The 24,334-nt window shown below is 38.4% G+C and overlaps 2 protein-coding genes across 2 annotated transcripts; one reads left to right on the top strand and one right to left on the bottom strand.

Annotated features, from left to right (window-relative positions):
* The first annotated feature begins 16,144 nt into the window (after positions 1-16,144).
* On the top strand, positions 16,145-18,076 carry LOC110798442 (cytochrome P450 736A117). Its single transcript, XM_022003617.2, has 2 exons — positions 16,145-17,151; positions 17,246-18,076. The coding sequence occupies exons 1-2, from the start codon at positions 16,207-16,209 to the stop codon at positions 17,861-17,863; spliced, it is 1,563 nt and encodes a 520-aa protein (XP_021859309.2). The 5' UTR covers positions 16,145-16,206; the 3' UTR covers positions 17,864-18,076.
* A 4,204-nt stretch (positions 18,077-22,280) lies between these two features.
* On the bottom strand, positions 22,281-22,634 carry LOC130463082 (uncharacterized). Its single transcript, XM_056832119.1, has one exon. The coding sequence runs from the start codon at positions 22,632-22,634 to the stop codon at positions 22,281-22,283; it is 354 nt and encodes a 117-aa protein (XP_056688097.1).
* Positions 22,635-24,334: the final 1,700 nt, after the last annotated feature.

Below are 24,334 nucleotides of genomic sequence, written 5' to 3' on the forward strand. Positions count from 1 at the left end.
TGTTGCCGGAAACGGAAACATGGTACGTATCGGAAAATATTATCGGAAATAGAAATATTGCCGGAATCGGAAATATTGCCGGAAACGGAAATATTGTCTGAATCGGAAATATTATCGGAATCGGAAAATAATTCCGAAAACGGAAATATTAAATATTTGTTCGAAACGGAAATTAATTCCGGAATCGGAAATGTTAAATATTGTTCGTATCGGAAATGAATTCCGGAATCGGAAAATTAATCGGAAGCGCGTCGTACGAATTAGCATCGGACGAGCTTGCTAGACGAAGGCCCAGCACGAAGCCAGGCCCACGTCCAGCAAGGGAAACGCGCGCCACAACACGTCAGCCCAAGGCTGCGCCAGGCCCACCGCAAGGCAGGCCCAGCGCGCGCCCAAGGCTGCGGCAGTCATGGGCTGCGTTGCTCGGGCTGTGCGCGCGCGCATGGGGCCCCTCGTGGGCTGCTGTGCGTGCGTGTGTGTTTGTGTTCACATACGAAACCTAAAACGTACAGGATTCGTTTAATGATTAAATTCCTAATCCTATTTTGATAAATTAATTAAATAAGAGTTTCATTAGGATTCTAATTTAATTAATTCGTATCCTAATAGGATTCTAATTCTCTTTCCATACCCCTATAAATATGTGGCCTGGGTTCACAATTCATAACGAGTTTTCAAGTATTCAAAGTGAGCTTTTGAGAGAAAAATTCAGTCACATATCTTGTCTAAAAGTGCCGAAATTATTAGTACCTTAAGGGCGATTCTAGTTGGTCAATCTTAAGGCGGATCCGGACGTGCTGTGGACTATCTACGGAGGGACGACACTTGGAGTCCTAAAGACTTGTTCTTGTTCGGTTCGGGCGCAGCTAGGGAAGGCACAACAAAGAGTATGCGTCTAAACTATGCTATATGATTATGTGTAAATAATATGTATTCCTGGATAAATGGTTTTTTCGCATGATTTATGAATTGTCATATGTATCATAACCTAACAACAAAGACCAATGCTGAAAACGAGGTAGTTCCTAAACCAATGTCTGAATTTTCTAAAGAAGACTTTGATAAATATGAAATGAATGCCATGGTTGTCAAAATCTTGCATTGTGGGCTTGGACCTCATGAACACAACAGGGTCATGGGGTGCAATAACGCAAAACAGATTTGGGAATTACTAAAAGTAACCCACGAAGGAACTAATGAAGTTAAGCGTTCCAAAATTGACCTTTTGATGTCTAAATATGAAAGATTTGAAATGCTTCCAAAAGAAACTATTCAAGAAATGTTCACTAGATTTACTAACATAACCAATGAATTAGTTTCTCTTGGTAGAATCATTCCCACAGATGAACAGGTAAGAAAAATACTAAGAAGTATGCCACAAGATGATCGTTGGAGAACAAAGGTCACTGCATTTTTTGAGACCAAGGACTTTACCAAGTTCAACATTGAACAACTTGCTGGTTCCTTGATGACACACGAATTGCATCTTGGAGCTGCTGTTCCTGAGAGCTCTAGAAATCGAGGACTTGCTCTAAAAGCTGAGGAACTCGACGAATCTGAACTAGATGAAGAAGAGGCTGCCATGCTGGTTAGAAGAATGAGAAAGCTCTACAGGAACTTCAAACCAGGAAACCAGAAAGGAAGGAACTTTGCTAAGAAAAACACTAGTTCCAAAACTGAGCAAGGCTGCTTCAAATGTGGAGAAACTGATCATCAAATTCGTGAATGCCCTCTGTGGGAGAACGACAAAACCAGAGGAAAAGGGAAGGAACAGGTCAAGGATTGCTTTAACAAGTCTACCTTCAACAGGCCAAACTTCAAGAAGGCCATGATAGCTGCATGGGGCGAAGCAACAGACTCAGAAGACGATGAGGAACAACCAAATGAAGAAACTGCAAATCTCTGCCTTATGGCTAGAACAGAAGGAACTGATCAAGCTCCATCAGAAGAAGTAAGTTCCTCCACTCTTCAGTGCCTTTCAAAGTCGAAACTAATTGAGCTGTTGCTAGAAACTCTAGATGATTACAAAAAGCTAAGTATGTTAAAAGCACAAAGTGATAGAGCCTTGGAACTCAGTAAAAACCATATAAATTATCTGAACAATACTAGATCTGATGTTCAAGGCAGGTTCTTTGAATTGCTAGATAGAAATACCTCTATTAATGAGTCATTCGAGAAAATTAGAAATGAAAACATCCTTCTACAAGTACAACTCAGTCAATATAAGATGTTTAATCTAAGTTTAGATCCTACAAAATCCTTGGAGATCAACATGGGAGTTTTTAACATCGACTTAGAAAATTTAAACAAAGATCTGATCACCACAAAGGAACAGAAAGAGAAACTAGAAAGGGAACTAGCCATGGCCGGGGCACAGAGACAACCACCTAAAGTTCATCCCAAATGGATTGAGAATGCTCAATCTAAGAGAACAGAAGGATTGGGCTTTAATCATAAAACTAGTCATAAGAAAAAGTATGTGGATCTTCCTAGTGTGAAAGTCTGTTTCTCATGTGGAAGTGGAAGTCATGTAAGTACTGAGTGTTCCAAAATGAAGGAGCAGGATCAAAGAAACATAAATTATGTAAAGCAAAAATGGGTCAAGAAGTCATAAGTTGTAGTTGAAAAGGAACTCGAGGAAACCCGAGTTCCTGTAACTAACCTTTGATCTCTTTACAGATTCTAGTGAAGGGGAACAGCTCGTGGTATCTCGACAGCGGGTGTTCCAAACACATGACAGGAGACAAATCTAAATTCCTCTCACTAGAAGCCTACAATGGAGGAACTGTGACCTTTGGAGACAACATGAAAGGAGAAATTGTTGGAATTGGGAAAGTTGGAAGGTCAAGTTCCTATGCCATTGAAAATGTATTTTTAGTCGAGGGTTTAATGCACAGTCTACTAAGCATTTCTCAATTTTGTGACAAAGGAAACTCTGTAAGTTTTACTTCTGAAAATTGTCAAATCATCAATAATAACACTGGGAAGGTTATTTTGGAAGGAACTCGTAAAGGGAACACGTATTCTGTGGATCTCAATACAGTTCCCAGGAACAATTTAACCTGCCTCAGTGCCTTTGAAGAAGATACCCTACTATGGCACAGGAGGTTTGGACATGCTAGTTCCTCTCTGCTTGACAAACTAAGATCAAAGGAACTGGTTCGAGGACTTCCCTCAATCAAGTTCCTAACTGATAAAGTGTGTGATGCATGTGCAAAAGGCAAGCATGTCCGAAGTTCCTTTAAGTCTAAGAAATTGGTAAGCACCACAAAACCATTGGAACTCATCCATATGGACTTATGTGACCCAATGAGAATTCAAAGCAGAAGTGGGAAAAAATATGTATTAGTTATTGTTGATGATTACTCTCGCTTTACTTGGGTCATATTTCTAACAAGCAAGGATGAAACGTTTGATGAGTTTGTTGCATTTTCAAAGAAAATTCAGAAAACCACAGGTCATCAACTGATCCATATAAGATCAGATCATGGAACAGAATTTGAAAATTACAAATTCGATGAATACTGCAAGGAACAAGGTATGGACCACAATTTCTCAGCTCCCAGAACTCCACAACAAAATGGAGTTGTTGAGAGGAAAAATAGAACCTTAGAGGACATGGCAAGAACCATGTTAATAGCCAGTTCCCTGCCTAGGAACTTTTGGGCTGAAGCAGTCAATACTGCTTGTTATATTATAAATAGAGTTATGATTCGAGCAATCCTAAACAAAACCCCCTATGGGCTACTAAAAGGTATAAAACCCAACATCTCTTACTTTAGAGCCTTTGGTAGCAAATGTTTTGTCCACAACAATGGAAAAAGGAACTTGGGGAAGTTTGATGAAAGAAGCGATGAGGCAGTGTTCCTAGGATATGCCTTAAATAGCAAAGCTTACAGAGTTTATAACAAAAGGTCTATGTGTTTTGAGGAAAGTGTACATATAATATTTGATGAATCTAACAAAACTGATATAGTACAGGAACAAGAACTTTTCGAGATTGGTTTATCTCGTGCTGCAGAAAATGATGAGGAGTTCCAACCAAGCAAACACACAGCCAGAGGAACTGCTCAACAAAATCAAGAAGTTCCCCCGTACTAGTGGAACAAGAAGAAAACCAAGAAGATCCAGAAACAACACCAGAGGAACCCCACAATGACCAACAGGGAACTCAGGTCATAGAAGGAACTGACGAAAATGCCACAACACTAGTAGCTCAGTTTCAACCTAAACCTTGGAAGCATTAAAAGTCTCACCCAATGGAACTCATTATGAGTGACATCAGAAAAGGAACTCAGACAAGGTCACAACTAAGGAACTTTTGTGCATTCCACGCGTTCCTCTCCATATTTGAGCCAAGAAATCACATTGAGGCTCTGGAGGACGCTGACTGGATCATAGCCATGCAAGAAGAATTAAATGAATTCAAAAGAAACAAGGTATGGCACTTGGAACCCAAACCAAAGCACCAGAAGGTGATAGGGCTGAAATGGGTGTTCCGGAACAAGAAAGATGAACATGCAACAATCATAAGGAACAAAGCAAGGTTAGTGGTCAAAGGTTATAACCAACAGGAAGGTATTGACTTTGAAGAAACATTTGCACCTGTTGCTAGATTAGAAGCCATTAGAATCTTAATTGCTTTTGCTGCTTTCATGGGTTTTAAACTTTATCAAATGGATGTTAAATGTGCTTTCTTCAACGGTTTCTTAGAGGAAGATGTTTATGTGGAACAGCCCCCTGGATTTGAAAATCCCGAATTTCCAAATCATATTTACAAATTAGATAAGGCTCTCTATGGACTAAAACAAGCCCCTAGATCTTGGTACGAGAGATTATCAAAGTTCCTCCTTCAAAATGATTTTAAAAGAGGTAGAATAGACAAAACTTTATTCTTAAAATCTAGAGGAACTGACTTGTTAGTAGTTCAAATTTATGTTGATGATATATTATTTGGAGCAACTAATGAGAATTTGTGCAAGGATTTTGCAAACTTGATGAGCAGTGAATTCGAAATGAGCATGATGGGGGAACTCATTTTCTTCCTTGGTTTACAAATCAAGCAAACCGAGGAAGGAATCATGATACACCAACAAAAGTATGTGAAGGAACTCCTAAAGAAATATAAGCTAGAATCAGCCAAAGTAAACCACACTCCCATGGGAACAGCTACCAGATTAGACACTGATCCAAATGGGAAAAGTGTGAATCAAACGAAATACAGAGGTATGATTGGATCACTATTATATTTAACAGCCAGTAGACCTGACATTTCTTTTAGTGTAGGACTATGTGCAAGATTTCAATCCAATCCAAAGGAGTCCCATCTAACTGCGGTGAAAAGAATACTAAGATATCTCAAAGGAACTGATGACCTATGCCTATACTATCCAAGAAGTGGATCATTCGAGCTAAAAGGATATGCTGATGCTGATTATGCAGGTGACTTAGTGAATAGAAAAAGCACATCAGGTATGGTACAGTTCCTAGGTCCATGCATGGTTTCTTGGGGTTCCAAGAAACAGAACACTGTTGCTCTATCCACAGCTGAAGCTGAGTATGTAGCTGCTGCAGCTTGTTGCTCACAAATTCTATGGATAAAACAACAGCTAAGAGATTTTGGTATTATCTATGATTGTGTTCCTATCTATTGTGATAACACTAGTGCTATTTGTATTTCAAAAGATCCGGTTCATCATTCCCGGGTCAAACACATCCACATTAGACACCATTTCCTTAAAGATAATGTTGAGAAAGGTTTGATCAAATTAGATTTTTGCCAAACTGATCACCAAATTGATGATATTTTAACTAAGCCCTTGAACAGAGAGAAACATGAGAAAATGAGGATGGAACTCGGAATGATCAAGCTAAGGTAATTGCTAAATTGAAGTTCCTCTAAGGCAAAAGCAAAAATCATGGTACATATAGACTATTACAAACACAAAATCTTGTGTGCAAACATAGTTGAAGCTTACCATCGTGGCAAATACACTCACACTCCAAATGAGCAAGGTAAGCAGTTCCTTTCAAACTAGTTAAGTCAGAGATACGAAATTAAGCAAGTCAAAGTCAAACACAGTTTTAATTTAATTTATTTCTACATTTTCCTTTTATTTTTTTTATTTATTTTTTAAAATTCAAAACCGAATACCCATATTCAAAGAATGTTTGGAACGGTTCCATTGGCAATAAATAGGAGAAACTCTTCCCTTTCCACATTCAATCCATGCAACCCCCTTTCTCTCTCTCCCACACGCCTTCTCCACTGACACCACCTCTCCTTTCACCTATAAAAACCTTCACCATGGTTCTCACAAGCAACAACACTGATCTCACTTCCCTCAAACGAAAAAGAAATCCTTCATCTCCAGTTCCCATGGATACCTCACCCATTCAATCGCCAATTCCTCTTCGATCCCACAATCCAATACTCGCAATTACTCAGGGGGAACCAATCGACACTGACATCGAAATGAAATCCCCAATTTCAAACCCTAGATCTTCCACAAGGAAATCCAAAAAGCGTAGGGTAGAAACTTTGGGTGAACAACTCGAAGAAACTGAAGAACACCGGGAGGGTGCTCACACCCAGGGGGAAGGAAAAAGCGTCAAGAAACTCGCTGCTAAGGAGAGCAATCTGGTGGAAGGGTTTGCGATCAATTCAACATGGTGTGAAGCTACGAAGTTCAATGAATTGATGGAAATCCTCGAACACCAAAAGTGGGTAAGCTTGTTAAGTACTTATGCCAAATCACCCCTAATTCCCGAAGCCATGAAAGAATTCTGCAAAAACTTTACTTGTGTTGATGATGTGTGCTCAAGTAAAGTAAATGGAACTCGCATAGAATTTGATGCCTCCTATTTGGAACAGCTGTTTGGTACACCCAATAGGGGTTTTGATATGTGGTTGAAAGGTCAGATTACAGTGACCATTGATAGTGTCAATGAGGATGACATTGTTGGTTCAATTGGAGGAAACTCCAAAGTGTCCACCTCCACAACACATAACTGTTTCTCACCCCTTCAAAAACTGGTATTCAATATAGTGTGGAGAGGTATAGTTCCTCGAACCCAGAAGAGAAACATAGCCAGTTTGTTTGATGCATGCCTCATGTATTGTCTGGAAAGAAAAATTCCCATCAATTTTCCAGCTATTATGATCAAACATCTATCCACCTGCATCCCAAAATTCAAAATCCCTTACTCTTCGCTTCTCACTGAAATCTTCAAAAGTTTCTCAGTTGACCTCACTCCCTACTACGTCATCCCTCTAAAATCAACCCAAATCCTACAAAATGAAATGCTCACTCTGCTCAACCTTAAAGTAGTTCAAGGGAAAGTTATTAAGGCTGGAAAAATTGAAAAGAAGGATGAAGAAGAACAAGAAGGTCCAGAAGTTAAAGAAGAAGTGGAGGAGGAGGAGGAACTCGAACAAATAGAGGTAACTTTATCTCGAGGGAAAAGGAAGAGTGTAGGATCCCAAGGGAAAAGAAAGAGCTTGAGGGTGGCAATGAAGGAGAACAAGAAAAGAGGGCCTGTCTTTATGGAAATAAATGAAGAAGGGGAAGTCAAGGAGATGCCCATAGAGGAGGATGTTGTTCCACTCAAACAAGAGAAACTGCCAGAAACTGTCGTGCCAAGGAATAGGACACCCAGATCCTCCCAAAAGTCCAAAGCCCGTCGTTTTCCTTCTGAACAGGAACATGTTCCAGACCATGGAGGTGCCTGGAACACAAAGGACGACCAGATATTGGAGCTGAAGGCAACAGTTGCCCATCTGGTGGAACTGCAGGAGGGAACAGATCACAGGATCAGCTCAATGCAGGCTCACATAGGTGCATTGGTTACCAGTGTCAAGACTCTCCAAACCACTCTTCACCACTACTCAGAACAAGCCAATGCAACTCGTGCCACAATCCTCACCAAGATCAATAATCTGGAATCTTTTGAGGAGACTGTGATAGAAGAAACTGCTGGTTCTGGTTCCCCATCTCAAGCCTAATCACCATGTTTCTTTTATCTTTTGCCATGGAACAATCTTTTTAATTTGCTTTTGGTTTGTATAATTTTCAAACTTGGGTATTTGTTCCATCTTATTTTGACTTGCTTGGTTACACCTATCTGTGTTTTCTAGTTTTGATCATTACTGCTTGCTTTTAATTTATTGTGTGAGTTGGTTTAATACTTTGAGGCTAGCTTAACTTGCCAAACGTTGATCGTGGGGCACTGTGTTTGGAATGGCTATATTTCGTGCTAGGCTTTTTGTTGATGTCAACAGGGGGAAGTCAAGGTGCAAACTTCCAAGGTACACTCAATCCCAGTTCCTGCATCAATCTCTTGTGTGTACTCTCTCTGTATCTCTCTGTAAGTTTTTTTTTTTTCTTTCTCTTTTGTTTTTCAATTTTTGTGTTCTGTTTCACAGTAGTCTGCATAAGTTCCTGTTTGTGCTTACTCTCATTTGTAAAAAGTTTGCAAGTGTTGTCATCACCAAAAAGGGGGAATATTGTTGTTCCTATGTTTTGGTTGATGACACACACATATTGCAAACTTCCTGATTATGGTTGCTAATGACTTTGGACAGGTAAATGCCCAAGTTTCTATTAGGATAGGAACTTGAATCAGATGGTGAAGTTCCTGATGTACACTTGGGACAGTCACTAGAGTTCCAGAGCTGGAAGTTGTATCTGTTCCAGTTTGAAGTCACAAGAGGAGCAACACAGTTACATATCAAGAGTTCCGAATACTCACAAGAACTATTACAGACTCATGGCCACGAGTTCCTATTTAAACATAAGAGGAACTCATTAATGTTCCTGAGCTGGAACAAGTGAAGCTTCAGAGTTGAATGTCTCACCAAAGGAAAGACATATATGTCTAGGTAGTTTATCTTGCTTAGATTATATGTAATATATTAATATGTTAAGTAGTATATAAGGAACTAGAGGAACTTGGATTACTCGTGTGTTTTTGTCAAAATATCAAGCAACACAGTTTTAAGGAAAATACTTTAAATAAAATATCTTTTCATGTTTAATAAAAATAAGATTTTCATCACATTCTGTTAATTAAATAAAAACAGTTTTTATCTTCCTAAAACTTCTCCTAAATATTTTGACAAAATAAATAAACATTTTTTTAGAAAACAACAGTGATTGACATAGTCTTAAACACGTCCAGCAGTTGAGGAAGTTGTGTGGGAAGTGGTCTCCCCTTGTTCCTCAAGTCTAGGGACGTGACAATCAAAGTGTCAGTTGTTGGCAGTTGAGTTTTTGAAGGAAACAAACCCTAAGGACAAAACTCAATATAAGGCCAAGAAGTTTTCTGGAAAAGATACACAAACATTCTAAGAGTTCTTGCTTTCCTAAAAACGTATTGTCAAAGATTTTCTAAAAAACAGTTTGTGTCCTCGTTAATCCAAAGTTCCTAAGTGCCCTATATCCACACTAAAGCATCATTAATATCTAGAGTTATCCAAACACGAATTGTATTTTGTATTAGTGAGGATAGAGTTATCTTGTTTAGACTTAGAGTTTAAGTATGAGAGAGAGAAGTAAAAGAGTTGTAATCAGAGTAGATTACTGTGAGGAACACAAGTTTGAGAGGAACTTGTGTTTGAGAGATTATTGTAATCGAGGTATTACTATAATAAAAGGAATTCTCTTCTTGATTAGTGTCAAGAAGTTTTCACAATTATTGTTATTTTCTTTTCTATTCTCAGTTCCTTGATTGTTTCTAAGTTCCGCAAGAAACTTTACCAAAGTTCCAATTACAATTCACCCTCCCCCCCCTCTTGTGCGTGTTCCTACTGGAATAACATAGTTGAATTAGGTAGCCACACATAAAGATTTAATCTATTTTTTTGTTTTTAGTTTATTATGTCGCGTAATGCAAACTTGAAAAGCATGTTATTTTTGGCAGAAAAAGTTGACTTAAAGTTTGCATGATGCGACGTAATAAACATAACTTCTTGGTAATGGGCCCAGCACGAACCTAACCCGCCTTTTTTCTGTTCACCTTATTTCCACTTATTTCAGGAAAAAAAATTATGTTCAGATAAGTTCAGTTAAGTTAAGATAAGTTCAGATAACATAAAATCATGAAAAATAAGGGATGACCAACAGACCAAGTATAATTTATAACTAAAATAAGTTTTGATAAGTTGTAAATAAGTTCTGACAAGTTCATGTTAGATAAGTTTAGTTCAAATAAGTTCAGTAAAATAAGTGAAAATCATGTGAATAGAACGCAACGTTAATCAGATCTTGTATTAAACCAGTAGGGTAGTCGGTAAAAGTCAAGAATATATGTGTGTTTCTTGTTTTCAATTCCGGCACTCAAATTCTCGCAGAAACACAAACACATGGTAACAATGTTTAGTCTGTATCTACCATATGTTGATAAACTTGTTTTCCATCCTTTCTTCCTCCCTGCAATCTTACTCTTTGTAATCTTGTACTATAAGAGTTTCTCTTCAAATTCCGGCAGCAGCAAAAATAATGCCAAAATCTTACCACCCTCACCACCGAAACTGCCAATCATAGGGAACCTCCACCAGGTAGGTCTGTTACCACACCGTTCTCTTCAATCACTGTCTCAGAAATACGGCAAGCTGATGTTGCTCAAAATGGGCAGCAAACCAACCCTTGTGGTATCATCTGTAGATGCAGCCAGAGAAATCATGAGGACCAATGATGTTGTTCCGGGTGTGGAACTGGGAGGACGTTCCGGAGTGCCTTGGCCCTGTCAAGCAGAGCAAACGTGAGCTAACCTCGGGGGTTTAACCGAGGAAACCCCCTCCGATGCCTAAGTCAGCAAATAGGTAAGAAGTCTTTAGAGAGGGAATATAGAGAGAAGGTGGAGCAAGTACCGTGTGTAAGAATCTGTCCCATCATGAATGATGTGGGTGCTATTTATAGGCGTACTATTCTGTACTTTGGCCTACTCAGATGCCGCCACGTGTATGACGGCGATGTACTTTATTCCTTGTCGTTGTCGTTTAGCCTGCAGGTCCCTTCTTGGACTGATGCAGCTTTGCCTAGCTCTGCTCTGTGTCTTTACACGTGATCTGGGGAGGTTTGATCTGCCTGGGCTGCATATACTTGGCTTGGGGTTTAGAGTCTTTCTTTGACTTGGGTGTGCCCTGGGTGTCAGGGTTTGCTCTGTCATTGATGTTCTGCCCTCTCTGGATATGATCCCGTACAACTAGTCCCTCAAGAGTAGAGCTGACCTTTTAAGTCAGGTCTGCTCTTCTGTCCTTGATCTGGATATGACCCCGTACAACTAGTCCCTCAAGAGTAGAGTTGACCTTTTAAGTCAGGTCTGCTCTTCTGTCCTTGATCTGGACTCTTTGGGGCTGCAATGCTTGTTTTGTTGGTTTTTTGCTTTTGTCCTGGCTGTGTATTTTCTTCCTACCAGTCCCTCCAGAGTAGATCTATTTTTTTTTTTTTTTTTTTTTTTTTTTTTTTTTTTTTTTTTTTTTTTTTTGGGCGGGCTTTCTGAATGGTAAGAAATTTTGGGGATTTTAACCGGCTTTTCCTCGTGCCACGCGTTGCCCATTTGAAGAGTCAATTGGAATCGTCGCTCAATCTGGACCGTCCTTCATCATGATTAAGTTTGGTTGTATTGAGGTCTACACGTGTCCTTCATCCTGCTTGTGCAACTGTATCGTTGCTCGCATCCTAGCCGTTCTTCTTTGGCTTTTAAAGAGAAAAAAGTAACTTCCTTCCTTCTTCATCTTCATTTCTTACCTTCTCTCTCCTTGGTGTTTCTGAGAAAAACATTCGAGTGCTCTCATTTTCCGTTGCTTGTTATTTGCAAAAGTCTTCTCAAAATTCGATCTTTTGCACATTTTTGTGTTTGCCGTCACTTTTCCGGTCGATTGCTAGTGTTCTTGTTGCTTGTGGTGGTCATTTGCCCCTCGTGTTTTCGTTTGCCATTTCGCGAAGGGAGGTTTTCGTTGCTGTGTTTCTTTTGATTCTAACTCTATCTTCTTTTTCCGGTAAGTTTCTATTTTTTGCTGTTTTTTCGATTCTTTTGCACGACTTTTGTTTGTTGTTCGCTTGATTTTAGTGTCTTTCTTTGGGGTTTCAATTTCTGGTATTTTTCGCCATTGTTAAGTCGTTTTTGAACTTCCGCCATTGTTGAGTAGCTTTTCCCCTTTTTTTTTTTTGTTATTTACTTTTGTGCCCTTTTCCCTTGTCCTGTGACTTTCAGTTCATAATGTCTGATGCATCTGATAGCCAAAACCTTAGTAGCTCGGGCGCTAAAAGCGTTTCCTCTGCTTCCTATGTTACCTCTTCTCCCTCCTCTGTCTCTTTATCTTCTGATGAGGAGACTCGGGCTTCTGCTGAGCACAGAACCAAATCAATGCATGATGTTTTGTCTCGCTCTGTGCCTGTTGTGATTCCTTTGTCCTCTGACGATGAATCCTCTGGGGAGGAGCCGCCCCCCCCAGATGCGGGTGATTCTGGGTGTCCTGACTCTACGGCCGACCTGTCCCCATCTTTACGTCAAACTCTTAGGGAGATGCGCCATGATTATCTGTCGCGGATAGTTAGGATAAATCCGCCGTCCAATGTCCCCCCAGGGCTTGATGTTCAGCCTCTGTCTGAACAGGCCTGGTTAGATGATTTTGAACAGCTTGCTGGAGCTAATGAGTCTGAACTGTCTTTGCGTGTTTACAGACGCCGGGAATCTATTTTTCGTTCTATGATGGCCAACCATGTCACTATTTCCGTGGGTGGGCAAGCTGGTGGGGAGGATATTTTGGCCCAGGTGAATGAGATGAGGCCTTTTCCCAACTACGTGGAAGAGAATGTCGTTCCTGGGGATTCGACACCCTACCTTTCTGAAGCCTCTGCTTTTGGTCCCTTACACGCGAAGCTGAACACTAAGTGGACTGATGATGCGCGAAAAGAGAATCACGCTGTTGTTGGTAAAGAGTTTTATGGTCTGCCTGATGGTTATCGACTCATCGTGCCAGACGATGATGCTCGGATTACTCATCCACCAGAGGGGTGCATAGGCGTTTATGCCTATAGTCTGGATTTTGGTCTGCGCTTTCCTCTGGATCCTACCCTGGTGAAGATTCTTCGTGCCTTCAACGTTTGCTTAGCTCAGCTCCATCCCTTCGCTGTTCGTACTTTGATCAGCTATATTTGGGTCTGCCGGTTTTTGGAGTTTCCTGAGACCCTTTCTCTCTGCAAGCGAGTCCATCATCTGCGCAACAGCGGTACTGGGAACAAGATTGGCTGGTTTTCCATCTATTGCAATCGTGGAAGATTGACCTGCCATGGGATGCCTACTGGCCAAAAGGAGTGGAAGGATAGGTTTTACTGGCTCGCTGTCCCTGCTGACTTTCCTGTTGCTCGGGGCTTTGTTAGACCTCGGACTCGGCTAGAGGGAGTCGAGATTTTGGATGGTGCTGTCTTGGAGGAGAGGGCTTTTGAGCATTTTTCATCTGAGCCCAAGTTTAATGCTGCTGGTAAAGAGGTTGGGCGGTTGCCTCGTGTTTGGCTTCCGCATTCAAGTTATGTTCTGCGGAATGACGTGCTGTCCGCTATGTTTCTTTGTTCTACTCACCCTCAAGGTTAGTTCTGTGTTACTTTTTCACTTCACGTTTTCTTTTCTCTTTGTGCGAGTTTTTTTTTTTTTTTTTTTTTTTTTTTTTTTTTTTTTTTTTTTTTTGCTTACTCCTTTTTTTTTTTTTTTGTTTTAGGTCGTCAATTCTTGAATCTTGAGGAATTGGGTGTTCGGGCTGATGGCTCTTTCATCTGCGCTGCTCCCCCCGATCCTGCTGCGAATGGGTATCAAATTTTGGCTGACCAAATAGAGGGCAGCAGGAGAAGTTCTACACGCCGTTCTGGTCGGGGTGGCGGTTCTGGGATCGTTCCCCGAGTGTCTCGAGTGGTTTCCTCTACAAACACTGGTTCTGCGAGCACTCCTATTCGTCGAGGGCAGACCTCTCGCGGAGCTTCCCATCGTGGTGCTCTGTCAGGCTCTCGTCGTGACCGAGCCGATTTCGAGGCTGGGCTCGCAGCTCCGACAGAGGATGCAGGCCATGATTTTGGGGAGGTGGCTGGTGAGGTATGTGACCAGCCAGGTTGTTCGGGCTCTGCGTCGGAGCCTGTGGATATCGAAGCTGAGGAGCCACCTTTTGTTCAGCGTCCTGGGAAACAACCTAGGTTTGATAGCGGAGCTGAGCAACTTCGAGCCTCCCCTTCTGCGGCTGATCCCCATCGTAGCAACACTTCTGGTAGCTCTCTTCGACAGTTTTTGGAGCACGAGCTTCAAGGAAGTGATCTGGCTGCTGATGATCTTGACCTGCATATCACGGGTCGGCATAAGGAGTTTGTTGAGAAAGAATTTCTCGACATTCGTCCCCAGGCCGACCCCGAGCTGGCTGCTATCTTCTCTGGTCCTGCTGCTTTGGATCGTACTTTTGTCCCGCGCTGGGATGTGTCCGAGTCAGAAAGCTTATATGGGAACTACCCTGAGAAAGGCGGGACGCTTGCCCTGAGGATGTTAAGAGGTCTGCAGTTGCCCAGCGACCTGCCGAAAGAGCGTTTGTATACTCCTGGGGCGAATGCCTGCCAGAAGGTCATGGAGGTATACTTGGTTTACTTCTCTTCTCCTTTGGTACATTGGTTCGTTTCTTTTGTTATGCACCAACTTATAATGCTTGTCTCTTTTTCTGTGTTCTTAGTGTGGCAACGCTGTTCGTGAGTTGACAGAAGTCTTCATAGTCTACCAGAAACGACTTGCTGCCAACGTTGCTCACATAGAGGCCCAAAAGAAGAGAATTGAGGAGCTCACTGCTGATCTGGAGTTATCTTCGACTTGTCTTACTTCGGCTAATGATCAATTGAAGCTTGTTACTGAAGAGCGTGATCAGCTGCAGGCTAGCTTTTCTCAGGCCCAAATTGATCTGGTCACCGGACAGCAGAAAATTGAGGCTCTCCAGCAAGACTTTCTCTCTGTTGAGCAGTCTCATGACAATGAGATGGCCCAACTGCAGAACTCCATCGAAGATCAGCTTGCGGCTGCCGTTCGCGACTTCCGTCGGTCAGATGAGCAGTATGCTCTGCGCACTCAGAGCTATGATGGCGGGTGGAAGGCTGCTTCGCTAATAGTGCAAGAGAAGCATCCTGATCTTGACTGGTCTCCAATCGAAGCTGCTTGGTTGGCTGGGCTCCATGTTGAGCTTTTGAGAAAGAAGAGGGAGGCCGAGCAAGCGTCTCTAGCTGCGGGCGGTGCGGTGCCAGAAGATGATGGGGTGCCTGATCATTGTGTTGAGAATGTTCACCCTGGGGAATTGCCTCTGTCTGATGCTGAAGATGATGTTGGGCAATAATGGCACAGGCGGCTGTCCCCATGTTCATCTTGCACTACCTCAGCCAATGCGTAGTTTATTTTCTGGTTGTTTTTGTCCTTTTAAGTTTGAGAGGAACTTGTGTTTGAGAGATTATTGTAATCGAGGTATTACTATAATAAAAGGAATTCTCTTCTTGATTAGTGTCAAGAAGTTTTCACAATTATTGTTATTTTCTTTTCTATTCTCAGTTCCTTGATTGTTTCTAAGTTCCGCAAGAAACTTTACCAAAGTTCCAATTACAATTCACCCTCCCCCCCCTCTTGTGCGTGTTCCTACTGGAATAACATAGTTGAATTAGGTAGCCACACATAAAGATTTAATCTATTTTTTTGTTTTTAGTTTATTATGTCGCGTAATGCAAACTTGAAAAGCATGTTATTTTTGGCAGAAAAAGTTGACTTAAAGTTTGCATGATGCGACGTAATAAACATAACTTCTTGGTAATGGGCCCAGCACGAACCTAACCCGCCTTTTTTCTGTTCACCTTATTTCCACTTATTTCAGGAAAAAAAATTATGTTCAGATAAGTTCAGTTAAGTTAAGATAAGTTCAGATAACATAAAATCATGAAAAATAAGGGATGACCAACAGACCAAGTATAATTTATAACTAAAATAAGTTTTGATAAGTTGTAAATAAGTTCTGACAAGTTCATGTTAGATAAGTTTAGTTCAAATAAGTTCAGTAAAATAAGTGAAAATCATGTGAATAGAACGCAACGTTAATCAGATCTTGTATTAAACCAGTAGGGTAGTCGGTAAAAGTCAAGAATATATGTGTGTTTCTTGTTTTCAATTCCGGCACTCAAATTCTCGCAGAAACACAAACACATGGTAACAATGTTTAGTCTGTATCTACCATATGTTGATAAACTTGTTTTCCATCCTTTCTTCCTCCCTGCAATCTTACTCTTTGTAATCTTGTACTATAAGAGTTTCTCTTCAAATTCCGGCAGCAGCAAAAATAATGCCAAAATCTTACCACCCTCACCACCGAAACTGCCAATCATAGGGAACCTCCACCAGGTAGGTCTGTTACCACACCGTTCTCTTCAATCACTGTCTCAGAAATACGGCAAGCTGATGTTGCTCAAAATGGGCAGCAAACCAACCCTTGTGGTATCATCTGTAGATGCAGCCAGAGAAATCATGAGGACCAATGATGTGAACTTCAGTAACAGGCCTAAATTACGCGTTGCTAGTAGGCTCTTCAGCAACGGTAAAGACGTGGCTTTTGCTCCTTACGGAGATTATTGGAGACAGATGAAGAGTATGTGTGTTATGCAGCTCTTAAGTAACAAAAAAGTTGAATCGTTTCGAAGAATAAGAGAAGAAGTGACTCTTCTAGTGGTTGAAAAGTTGAACAGATCATCTTCTTCAGTGGTTAATCTGACGGAAATAGTTATGTCATATACATTTGATGTGATTTGCAGGGCATCATTTGGAAGGAAATATAGTAAGAATCATGATGGATATGGAGGTAACAACAATTTTGAGGATAGCATGAGTGAAGCTATGAAGCTGCTTGGGACATTTTTTTTGGGAGATTTTGTACCCGGTCTTAGTTGGATAGACCGACTGACCGGTTTGGAAGGTCGATTGGAGAAAGTTGCACAACAGTTAGACTCATTTCTTGAAAAGGCAATACATGAAGAACAAATTCATCTAAACACTAAGACAAATATTGAGGATAAAAGTTTTGTGGACATTTTACTTGAAGTTGGTATGAATAACAGAGATGGTCTTTCACTTGACAGTATCAAAGCTGTTGTATTGGTAAGTGGTTATAATTTATAAACATATACTATGGATCGTTTACCTCCGTTTCATTTTAATTAATTCGCTTTATAATGTTGTTTACATTGTGCAGGATATGTTTGCTGCAGGGATTGACACAATTTACACACTTGTAGAATGGGTGATATTGGAGCTACTTAGGCATCCAGAAAAAATGAGACAAGTAGAGGAAGAGGTAAGAAAACAAATGAAGGGGAAAGGTCGGAGGGTAAATGATGATGATTTGAAGGATCTAATTTATTTAAAAGCTGTGATTAAGGAAGCACTTAGGATGCACCCTGCTGTTCCTTTACTGGTGTTTCGAGAGGCATTGCAGGACACCAAAGTAAATGGTTTCGATATCGATGCAGGAACACTAGTGATCATCAATGCATGGGCAATCCAGAACGATCCTATATTTTGGGAAGAACCAGGGGAGTTTCGTCCAGAAAGGTTCCTGAATGATGGAAGTTCATCATCATTTGATTTCAAAGGACAAGATTTTCAATATATTCCTTTTGGATCAGGAAGAAGAAGTTGTCCAGGGATATCATTTGGCATAGCTAATGCTGAGCTTATGATCGCGACTCTCTTGTTCGAGTTTGACTTGAAATTGCCTGATTGTGAAATGTTAAACATGACTGAAATCGCTGGCATCACAGTTCGGAGGCGGGACCCTCTTATGATCATTGCAGCTCCTCGTGCTTTCTGAATAGACATTCATTTTCAACTCCATTATCATCCTCCTTAATTTTATATTTCCATCAGGGTTATTTTATAATAAGACGTACGATGTATTTTTTAAGTCGCTATGTATTTTGTTGCTTTTTAGCCTATCATGGATTCATGGTGATTTCATCGTACTACGTATTTTGTTTTTGTCTGTTGTACGTTACTTTCTTCAAATAACATTTTATTTGTCTTATAATATTGTTGATGTTGTCATTATCACGACCAATATTCCTTACTGTTTTTATTAATTTGTTACGGAGTACTATTGTAATTTTTATAGTCTATGTATTAATTTGCAGCTATATATCCTGATGGTGGTTATGGTTTCATCGTACTACTCCATGTGTTTTTTATTGTTGTTATTTTCTTCAATTAATATTTTATTTAAGTGTTTTATAGTATTATTGATGTTGTCATCATCATGATCACTACAGGTTTGTCATGTACTCCTTCCGTTTTATAATATTCCTACTTTTTTTTATTATTATTATTATATACTGTCTCCAAACAATACCCCTTCATTTTTAAATATTAGTCCTAACTCGTTTCAACTCAATATTTAAATGTTAACTAGTGTGTGGCCCGGACGATGCCCCGATTGCTACATTGAATAGCTAAAATTTTAGAATTTTCTTAAACCTGATATTTGATAAAATACATGTATACCATAAAGTGAAAAGCCTCCATCCAGTTCGTCAAATACATAAACACACTAAGTCGTTTATCATGGGAAATAATTTTTCAATTACATCTTACAATTTGTATAATTTGTTTTCTAGTGGAACTAAGTGATTCAAATTAATAAACACCAAATTAGATGTATACAGCCATGCAAAGCATTTATGTAGTTGATGCTTATGAGACTTAAGACATCATGTTTATTCATGGTTGTCCTAATTCTTTAATATTGTTTTTTTCCCAAAATAGTCGATAGAAAATAAAAAGTTACATAAAAATTTAGTTGTTTTAGACTTCATTTTAACATTCATTTATAAATTAATGTGAAGAGATAAACCACAATTAGTTATTGGTAAAGATGGTAATGAGAGTTATCATCCACACTTGAGGTCTAGAGTTCGAACCTTGTTGTACGTGTTGATTTTTGGTTGTTTATGATATGCCATTCATTTGGTGAGTGAATGATGTGGCGCAAAGGAAAGAGTACTACGTGGCACATAGACATTTTTCTCAACGCCTTTTAAACATTAAGACGAACAACATAAGATCTCACATGAATATGTTTTGAAGTATATATATATTGGAAATAAATTAGAAGATTCTCTTCAATTGTGAATAGTGTCAAGATTACAAAATGGACTAATATTCGAGAATAAAGGGAGTATTTTAATCATTTAGTTTTAATTTTGCAAAAAATTTAAAAATGTGATATTTATAAATTTTACACTAAAAGAAATCAATGATATCCCACAAGTTCGTATTTTAATTTTGTATACTACTAATTACGATTGTTTTTAAACTTTAACAATATAAATAGTAAATACGAAAACATTATAGAATGGACGAAGTACTCCACATTCCATCGTTCGTAAAGTCTGCAAGTGTTTATGGTTTAGGACCTACCGTAGGTAGTTTAGTTTTCAATTCATTGTTAATTTTCGGATATTCATATAATATTTTTGATTATTTAGTACGCACATTATTTACAAAAAATTTGTACTTCCCTTGCACTGAAGAATACTAGGAAAATAAAATTGAGAGTACAATTTAAATAAGTTGTTAAAAAAAAAAAAAACAATCCATTAAGTTAGGAAATTAATTTTACAAGTAGTAATAGATCGAGCTTCATTAAAATTATAGGTAATAAATTTCACCAAAATCTTTTAGTGGGAAAATTTAATATATGTTAGATCATAGAAATAAGGAAAAGTTATTTTCACTACAAGAATTTGTATCTTTAACGACAACCTAATTACGACGGGTCAAAAATCCCGTCGCAAAAGCCTTTTGCGACGGGGCTAACAACCAAACAATGATGGGAATAACCGTCGCAAATGTCTTTTACGACGGGTTTACGCCGAATTTACGACGGGATTACTATTAACGACGGCCCCCTTTTATAACGGGTTCGCGACAGGAAATCCCGTCGCTAATTAACGATTATTGGCCTTTCGGGACGGGATTTCCCGTTGTTAATAGTACAATTTCTTGTAGTGTTTTTACACCTAAACAAATATAATATTTTTTTACTACCTAAACTAAAACTTTTATTTTAAAACCTAATAAAAAATTAAAACTTATTTTTTACCACCCGAAATTGAAAAATAGATGAAACCGTTGTGTGGAGGGCCACAATAATGGTTATATTTCTGATATTTTTTTCTTCTTTCACGATTTCATGTATTTAACTTCCATCTCTTGCCATGCTTCCTTCTCTTCTATGAATTCACAAAAATTTTCATCTTATTAATTCACAAGGCTGACTAATTCAATTTCAATAAAGAGAGGAGGGTGAAGAAGTTAACGAAAATCGCAGAGAAATTGAAGTAGTGAGCTACACATAACGATTTTATATATATTTCCGTTTTCAGGTGGTAAAAAACAAGTTTTAATTCTTATTTACTCCGTAGGTGGTAAAATACAAGTTTTAGTATTTTATGTGATACAAAACCATTTTTCTATTTATCTAGGTGGTAAAAATAATTTTGGTGAAAAATATTAATCCCTGTGTCCCAAAACATTTGAATCTTTGACCGGCACATAATTTAATATAAAGTAATTAACTTATTATTAAATAGATGGTAGTTGATAATATGGTATTTTTTTTTTAATACAGATAGGGGGTATTTGTCAACTTTTTAAAGGGGGTAAGGGCCGGGGTAGGGTGCATGGGACCACAAAATAACATGTGAAGGGAGTAGTTGATATAATATTAATAAAAGTTTACCATTAATAGAAATGGTCTAAGTAACCCGAGACGATTTTATAAGGAAAGTGGTGCAAGTATTCAGGGACAGAGGGAGTAGAATAAAATCAACCAAAACACAACCTTCTTATTTAACTGGATAAATCATTTATTGGTGTGAATAAGGTACAAGAGCAATATAAATTACAAATGAGCTAAAAGAGGAGGTATTCTAATAATGAGTCTACAGCGAATGTCATGTACCGATATGTACCGGAAGTGATATGCACCGTTATGTATTATAAAATAATAATTAATTACTCCGTAATAATATAGATTGATTATTAAATGAACCTCCTTTCTAAAAAGCATGTATGCGTCTCTTTCCTTCAACTCCCCAACCTTTTCTCCCATTCTGCCTCATTTTCTCTACTAGTTTAAATGGCTGCCTCTCTCTTTCACTTCTTTTTCTTCTCTTCGGCAAGATTTTGGTTCCAATTAGGTCATATTCAATCTTTGACGCTTCACCCTAGACTAGATTTCAAAATATGAAAATTTGATTCCTAGCCTTGATATTTCTTCTGCGGATTGTTTGATCTCTATTCTATGCAATTAATTGGATTTTAGTTATGAAATTAGGCTTTTTATTTAATTATATCATTTCAATAAGGGTCTGCTTATATTATTATGCTAATGGGGATTTTTTGCTGGTTGACGAGATTCCGATTCAGGCAAACGCCTAATTTGCTTGGTATGTTATGATTTGCTACTATAATTGCAAAATTGCCATGATATGTTATGATTTGCTTGGTATTGATTTTTTAGTTGTTCAAAATACAAATGCAAAAGCGGCCTAATTTTCTGATGTTCTACTATAATCGCCATTTTTAGTTGTATAAAATGAGTAGATAACACAGTATGCCGTAAATATGTATGATGTTAGGTTTCATCCCGGAACCTCCAACTATAACATTGATTTAAAAAGCTGCATAAATTTAATTAAATTAATAAATTGATGTAGTACTTAGCGGTGCACGTCATTTATTTAACTAGTGGTAAATAGCGGTGCACGTCATTTATTGTAGAATTTTCGGTATTCATAACTGAGATCTTCTACACAGATTTGACTCTCAGTCTTAACCACTGGCCCATGACATTATTGGTAACTGAATAAAACATTCATTGCATTGAATTTAAATATTAGAATGAAAAGGCAATCTAGTTAAGCTAAATTGGATTCCCATAAATGGACGTTATCATCATCATTATTATTATTATTTTTATTATTAAATAATAATAATAATAATAACGTTACAAGCTTAACAAGCTATAAAGATCAAGTGAACTACAAGAAGTTGGAGGGGAGCCGAGATACAATCTGGGCTATTATTATAATTATCTTTATTATTATTATTATTATTATTATTATTATTATTATTATTATTATTTTATTATTATTATTATTATTATTATTATTTTATTATTATTATTTTATTATTATTATTATTATTATTAAACTAGAACAATTGATAGATCACTTTCCGAATGTCCTTTCCCTTTGCTGAAAGGAGCGTAAGGCTTGGAGGAACTCAACTTCTCCAAAGTCAGGTGCACAAAGTTGGGTGAAATACAACTCAGACTGGGCCAGTTGCCACATCAAGTAATCACTGACACGTAGGCGACCACCGGTACGGATAAGCAGGTCAGGGTGAGATGCACCACGAGTCCATAGCTCTTGATCAAACAAGACCTCGTCGATGGAATTGGGTTCAATCAACCCAGCCTTGACCTTTTCACAAATGCTCCTTGTAGCTTCCAATATATCTCTTGTCCCAGAATAACATACTGCTAACATCAACTCTAACTGCCTTGTGTCCTTTTTTATCATCGTTTCATCTTCCACTTGTTTTATTATGTTTTGCAATGATTTTGGTAGTAGCCACCTTTCTCCTATAATTCTCACTCTTATACCTTTCCTGTAGTTTCATAACCATCATGTACGTATATGTTAATGAATTTGCATAGCAAAATGATAAAAGTCACAACTTGCTACAAAATATTAATGTGGTAAATACGACATGTCATACTGACGTGCCATGTATTTAAATTGCAAAGTAAAGAATTTTAACATTTACAATATTATTAAAATTAATGAGAAGGGGAAGAAATCTTTAATATCTAATTAATGTGCAAATTGCATATGTACATAATTATTACTTTTCTGAAAAATATGTATATGGGAAGTGAAAAAAAATTCCTTTACATAATTTTTATAGGAAATAAAAAATAAATAAATTACATTCACATAATTTTTATACTTTATAGGGGAAAATAATTAAAAGAAAAAAGGTACACCCTCTATTTACTTTTTTTAAGTACACATACAAAAGTATATTACGAAATATTATATTATAATTCTATTTTCAGTTTTTGATTTACGAGATAAAAGAAAAAAAAATATTTACTATAAGCATAATAAAAATATTTACTATAAGCATAATAAAAATATATAGACTATTACAAACACAAAATCTTGTGTGCAAACATAGTTGAAGCTTACCATCGTGGCAAATACACTCACACTCCAAATGAGCAAGGTAAGCAGTTCCTTTCAAACTAGTTAAGTCAGAGATACGAAATTAAGCAAGTCAAAGTCAAACACAGTTTTAATTTAATTTATTTCTACATTTTCCTTTTATTTTTTTTATTTATTTTTTAAAATTCAAAACCGAATACCCATATTCAAAGAATGTTTGGAACGGTTCCATTGGCAATAAATAGGAGAAACTCTTCCCTTTCCACATTCAATCCATGCAACCCCCTTTCTCTCTCTCCCACACGCCTTCTCCACTGACACCACCTCTCCTTTCACCTATAAAAACCTTCACCATGGTTCTCACAAGCAACAACACTGATCTCACTTCCCTCAAACGAAAAAGAAATCCTTCATCTCCAGTTCCCATGGATACCTCACCCATTCAATCGCCAATTCCTCTTCGATCCCACAATCCAATACTCGCAATTACTCAGGGGGAACCAATCGACACTGACATCGAAATGAAATCCCCAATTTCAAACCCTAGATCTTCCACAAGGAAATCCAAAAAGCGTAGGGTAGAAACTTTGGGTGAACAACTCGAAGAAACTGAAGAACACCGGGAGGGTGCTCACACCCAGGGGGAAGGAAAAAGCGTCAAGAAACTCGCTGCTAAGGAGAGCAATCTGGTGGAAGGGTTTGCGATCTATTCAACATGGTGTGAAGCTACGAAGTTCAATGAATTGATGGAAATCCTCGAACACCAAAAGTGGGTAAGCTTGTTAAGTACTTATGCCAAATCACCCCTAATTCCCGAAGCCATGAAAGAATTCTGCAAAAACTTTACTTGTGTTGATGATGTGTGCTCAAGTAAAGTAAATGGAACTCGCATAGAATTTGATGCCTCCTATTTGGAACAGCTGTTTGGTACACCCAATAGGGGTTTTGATATGTGGTTGAAAGGTCAGATTACAGTGACCATTGATAGTGTCAATGAGGATGACATTGTTGGTTCAATTGGAGGAAACTCCAAAGTGTCCACCTCCACAACA

Source organism: Spinacia oleracea, chromosome 6 (genome assembly GCF_020520425.1).
Source record: "Spinacia oleracea cultivar Varoflay chromosome 6, BTI_SOV_V1, whole genome shotgun sequence".
Lineage (NCBI taxonomy): Eukaryota > Viridiplantae > Streptophyta > Magnoliopsida > Caryophyllales > Amaranthaceae > Spinacia > Spinacia oleracea.